Consider the following 6,047-nt stretch of genomic DNA (forward strand, 5'->3'; position numbering starts at 1 on the left):
TATTATTAATAATAAACTGTCAGATTTGGTGTCTGATATGTTATCTACCTTCCTTTCCACTTCCTATTTGTTTTATTTTGTTTTACAGCCATTCCAAGCATCATAGGAAGCCATGGCACACCAGAAAATATCAGTGTGGTAGAAAAGAACTCAGTGTCCCTGACCTGTGAAGCATCAGGAATTCCCCTGCCTACGATTACTTGGCTTAAAGATGGGTGGCCTGTCAGCCTTAGCAGCTCTGTGAGAATTCTCTCAGGTATTAGAAATTCCTATGACCTGATAATCTGGTTAGCTTCATGTGACCATGACTTCTCCTTCATTTCTCATTTTTCATTAATATTCCATCTGATCTCATTGCTTAATATAATGTCCATTGATCACATTAAGGCAAAAACTAGAAGGGCATCAACAGCTATAGAAAACTTCTAAATATTTCTAGTCCTTTTATAAAGGAAATCTTGGAATTTGCTGATTACTTCAGTCATAGTGATACCAGAGCACCGTGCTACCATGAGAATTTGAAAAGAAATACTAAAAGTGAAAGAGTGAACCACATCACTGGGATCACATGTTGAACTTATTCATGCTTCTAACCTGAGTGGGTTTTAGGCTTTCAGAATGAGATCAGTTTCCCATAATCGAAGACTTAATAACTATTGTAAAAGATACATTCAGTTTACTCCCCATTTAATTATTTAGGAAAGGCTATGAGCTGTTCTTTATGGGTTGGTGTAAGCTTGGAGAGGGTTAACTCAGACCACAGGAATCTGCATGTGGCCCATTGTAATCACTTGGATGTAGATTGAGAAGATAATCTTGCCAGGCTTGTGATTATTAAAAAGCTTGGTCTCTTAGAATGCCTAATGTATTGAATGAAAGCATCTGAGTTCAAACACATCTCCTTCTGAAACTTTATCATTAAAATTCACGAGATGAAAGTTAAATAAACTTCTTACATATTTAAAAACACATTTAAAAACTAATGATGAAATTTATGGTGAGATAACTTCAGAATTCTTCATTGAAGAGACCACTGAATTTTGTTAGTTATTAATATGTACACCGGTAATGTGGGTTATTAAGAAAATAAATGCAATTTTCCACATGAATGAGATATATATATTAGAAATTCTAATATATTAGAATGAAATATATATTAGAAATTCTTATATATTAGAAAATATATATTATATATGTGTGTATATATGTATGTGTATATATATAAAAGTATGTGTATAGATATATAGATATGTAAAAGTCAAGATGAGCTATTTTAAGAAGTAGTGAGCTCCCTGCTCCCAGTCTCTTAAGATAACATTTAAATTCCCATGTTTGAAGGATTTTGTAAAAAATATTCTTTCCTGATGTTTAAGTCTAAATATTGTAAGATCCGTCTGCTTTTCCAACATCTTGCACTATAAATTAGGAGCTTGATAAAGAATAACATGGCTAATATCCACATTTATTAACTCATGCTGCGAACTATATTTATAAACCTCAAAAGAGTCACTTAGCTTTACTAACTTTAGATTCTTCACTCCCTGTGATATTTGTAGCATTCACCTTTTAGGGTTTTGTAAAGATGAAATGAGTTAATAAAGGTAAAGCACTGCACACTTACATTGTAAGCATCCAATACATGCTTGTCATTATTGCCATGGATAATCTGGCCAAAGATTTGGATTGCCTCCCTCCTCCTCTTCTACAGAATGACTCTGATCTGTAGTTGCTGATGGTTTTGATTTATACTTTATTTACTTTTTTTCCTGATTCCTTTTTTGTTTTCTCTACATTTCTCCTACAAGTGAGACCTTTCGATATTTTTCTTTTTCTTTCTGGCTTATTTCACTGAGCATAGTCCCTTCCCCTTCCATGTTGCTGCAAAAGACATGAGTGTACTTTTTGATTGCTGAATAATATTCTATTGTGTAAATATATCACATCTTCTTAATCCAGTCATCTATTTTCGGGTATCAGGTTAAGTAGGAAGAGCACAAGGGACTATGATGATGGTGCCTGGGTGAACTGGTAGTGGAAATTTCATGGGGAAACCACACACTGGACAAAAATGAAGGATGATATAATGAGTATATCAAAAAAGAAAAAATACGTCATTTGAAGGATGATATGAATATATCAAAAAAGAAAAAAGTTACCCTGTTGGGTAACTTTCCTACTTATTCGCTATGATAGTTTCATTTGTCATAGGAACTCCAGTCTCTGTTAATCTTAGGAATTTCATAGTATCGGCAATGATTTTATTAAATTTGATTACCAAAAGCCTGAACATATTGCCATCTTGTCCTGAAATACCCTCATTGTTTTGACTTACCTTGTTAAAATTCCCAATTGCTGAAAAAGCAGGAGCTCTTATTACATATAATGACAACAACCAGGTTCCTAGAAATGGAACAAACAAAATAGTGATATTCTCTGCCTTACTATATATTGACAGGTTTTATTTTGTCATTATATAATGACAACATCCAGGTTCCTAGAAATGGAACAAAATAGTGATATTCTCTGCCTTATTATTATATATTGACAGTTTTGTTTTACTTAGTTGTCTTCTGCATGACTAGCAGCTGGCAATCCCTGAGTGATCACATTAGGAATCTTTCACCCTATGGTGCTGCCAGAAGAGTCATTCAGTTTCAGTCTGAACATGTGTGTCGTGCAATAGATGAATGAGAATCAGATGAATGTCATATGATTGCTCATTCCTTGGTCTGCTGTATCCTTCTGTTTCAGTAAAAGTAGTCCTCCTGAGAATTTTAAGGACAATTTTTCTGAAAGCAGTATTTCTGTGAAAACCCTATCGATATGAAGTTATCTGCCAAGAACAGAGAACTTCTATAAAAATTAAATAGGTACAAGATATGTGTCCACATAACTTTTCTATCAGACCCTTGTTTTTTGTTTTTTTATTGAATTAAGTGGGAGAATCAGAAAACAAAGAGAAAAGCAAAATTATGCAGCTTTTCCAGAAGCAAAGGTTGGCACACAAACATTGAATTGTTTTTTAAGATCTCTCATCTGGAATATTAGGACAGTCTCACTGACTTGAAATAGTGTGAGTACTTAAATCCTTTCTTGATTAACAGAAGTTTTTTGATATGTGTTTAGGTCATTTCTGTCTTGGCTTTGTTTATTTAAATTCAGCTGGAACAAAAGACTGAATTTGGATGATTCAACAAAGTAAATACTTCTAAAACCTAGTGGTCATTAATAAATAAAGTGAGGTTTCTGGGATTAGGAGAGAAGGGGTAGGGGAAAGGACAAAGTGGAAAAATAAAGTTTGATTTTATTAATCATATATATTTTGAAGGCTGTTCAAATACATTAATTGATAGTTGATTAATATCTGTCTCAGAAATTTGGGGAGATATGTCTATGATTAAGCCAAATTTTACCAAAAAGCTTGTGCCACTAACCACTTTGTACATAAAGTTCTTCCTCTTCCTGCTCCACTGACACTGACAATAAGGTTGAGCGCTGTACTTGTTAAGAGACTTCTATTAGCAAAAGGTGTGCAGTTAGCACCAGCTCCTGGCATGACTTAAATTCGGCATTTTGTGAAACTGAGTAAAGAGAGAAAGAACCCACAATCCACAGAGCGCAGGGTTTTTGTTTGTTTGTTTTTAAGAGGTAACAAGGTATTTATTAAAAACTCTTTCACCCAGAGCAGATAAAATTCATAATTTAAAACCCAGCCCATACAAAATAGGGGGGGCGGGGAGATCCAGTGGTTTGAAAACTCACACTCTTGGTGTACCGCAGTCCCCAGCAGGCTCTTTCTGTTTTACTTGTTAGGTCTTCTTTCTTTGCCCTGGAGAGGGCAGTTCCCTCCAAGGTATACTGGTAGCTGCTGTGACTCCCATTAATGTTGAAGTGCGTAATTCTAGTATGCCATGAAGCTTATCTAAAAACCAGAGTCAGTCTTGATGGCTTCATGAAACTTCAGTTTCCCTGACCTATTGATGTCTCCCAGTTCGTGTTTCTTTCTAAAACACAAATCAAAGCATGATCCCTTTTTATTTACACACTTCCTTAGCCTGTAGTGAACCAAATAAACCTAGATTCCTTCATTCAGCATCCAAACGCCGGCTGAATCTTCTACCGCCTGGCTTCACCTTTTACCATTTTTCTTCACCTGCTTTGATTTAGGTACCACAAATCACATTGCTTTCTACTCTAGCACCTCATTCAACACCTGCCTACAGTTGTGTCTCCATTGTGTGTAAAAGTATGCTTTCCTTTAAAGATTATGTTAAAATATGACCTCTGTGAAGCTCCATTCCTTGCTGTCTTTCTATCTTTGACCCAGCAAAATTTTCCAAATTAGCTATTGTGCATCCTATAAACTTAACACATGTGTTACTTTTAAAGCTTGACCTAAATTCATTTTAAGGGCCTTAACTGTATTGAGTTTTACCCAAATTGAAAATCACTTGAAACACTTGAAAGGTTGTTTTCTTTTCTCCTATTACCTTATGCTTTTCTTATCCAGGAGGCAGAACCCTGCGTTTGACACAGACCAGGAGAGAAGATGCTGGCCGATATACTTGCGTTGTAAGGAATGCAGCTGGGGAAGAAAGGAAAAGTTTTGGACTCTCAGTATTAGGTATTTTTATAACTTTCCATATGTAGAAAAAAAATCTGACTTTTATATTCTGAAAGCACAGTTAAATTTTATTTATAGCTTGCTCCCATATTTTTTGTTTTTCTTTCATGCCTAGACTGTCAAAGCTAGCAAAAATTCAGTGTTAGAATTGTTTGGAGGCAGTCAGTTTGAAGAAAAGAGCTGAAATGCCATAGCTTTTCAGTTCATACTTGTTCAACAATACTCTAGGAATCTAGTAACCATTTAATCAGAGTCATTGTTGAAATTATAATGGGGAAATTATGCCATTTGACTTTACATGTACATGTAACCTCAAAGTGTCACTTAAAATTAGAATTGAGGGTCTCCCTGGTGGTGCAGTGGGCTAAAGCACAGCATTATGAAGCTGTCCACAGCTACTGAAGCATGAGTTAAATTCCCAGCCAGGGAGTTGATCCACATGATGCAGCAGACCTCTCCCGTCTCAGCTCCGCTCCCCTCAGCAGTGTGTTTCAGTTATTCTAACTATTCTGCTCCCCACTTCATCTCTGGTGAATCCCGTCACCCTGCCACCATCTCCCCCCGCACCTATGTCCTGTTCTCCAGTTCTTGTATGCATAAATAAATAAATCTTTTAAAAGTAAAATTAGAATTGGTTAAAACAGTATTATAGCATTACTTTAGTAATCGAAAATAAAAATTTGGGCGTTTTAAAGGTAATAGTTTAATGAAAGTATAAAAATGGCCATAAAATAACAGTCCTGCTGTTTAAAATGTTACTTTTTTTTTTAAGTACCACCTCGCATTATGGGTGAAAATACATTGGAAGATGTGAAGGTAAAAGAAAAACAGAGTGTTACACTGACTTGTGAAGTAACAGGTAAGAACTCAGCTCTGGTTCTTCCACTATTCCCCCACTCATTTATCACCCCTGTGATATATCTTAGTTGTCTGAGAAAACAGTCAAACTTTATATTAAGCATTTTATTTCTATGTAAGGTTTCCCACCCACCTCCTCTTATTTTCTCTTTTTTTTTCTGTTTGTACATTCCTTCCTATTTCCTGTTTCTTTTAATTTCATTTCAAGGAAATATTAGGGCTTTGGCTAGAAGGGTGATATTATTGAATGCAAACATTAACTTAAAGCAAAACTATTATCTTAATATGTTTACATATTACAAAGGGAACAGATACTAGGAAAAATGAAAATGAAAATTCAAAAGTAAGTTTCCTCATTTTTACTTTGAATTGGTATGTTGCTGTAATTAAAAAAAAGTCTCTAAAGGACATTTTCAAGCCTGTCTTTTTAGTAAAGATGGTCTTATAGATTGAAAGAAACAATGAGAGTATTCTATAACATTTTATCAAGAGCCAGCATTTCAAGGAAGATTTTTTTGTTTTATATATCATTGTTTATATGCTTTACAAGAGCAATAAATTTAAG

The 6,047-nt window shown here is 34.8% G+C and overlaps 1 protein-coding gene across 1 annotated transcript in view; it reads left to right on the plus strand.

Annotated features, from left to right (window-relative positions):
* Positions 1-6,047, plus strand: part of HMCN1 (hemicentin 1) — a 442,964-nt gene that overhangs the window by 308,047 nt on the left and 128,870 nt on the right. Inside the window, exons 44-46 of the mRNA XM_004688154.2 lie at positions 89-256; positions 4,511-4,624; positions 5,397-5,483. Coding sequence (XP_004688211.1) covers positions 89-256; positions 4,511-4,624; positions 5,397-5,483 — 369 coding nt within the window. The remainder of the gene's footprint in view (positions 1-88; positions 257-4,510; positions 4,625-5,396; positions 5,484-6,047) is intronic.

This window comes from Condylura cristata, unplaced genomic scaffold (assembly GCF_000260355.1).
Source record: "Condylura cristata isolate star-nosed mole 26May11 unplaced genomic scaffold, ConCri1.0 scaffold00024, whole genome shotgun sequence".
In the NCBI taxonomy this organism is placed as follows: Eukaryota; Metazoa; Chordata; class Mammalia; order Eulipotyphla; family Talpidae; genus Condylura; species Condylura cristata.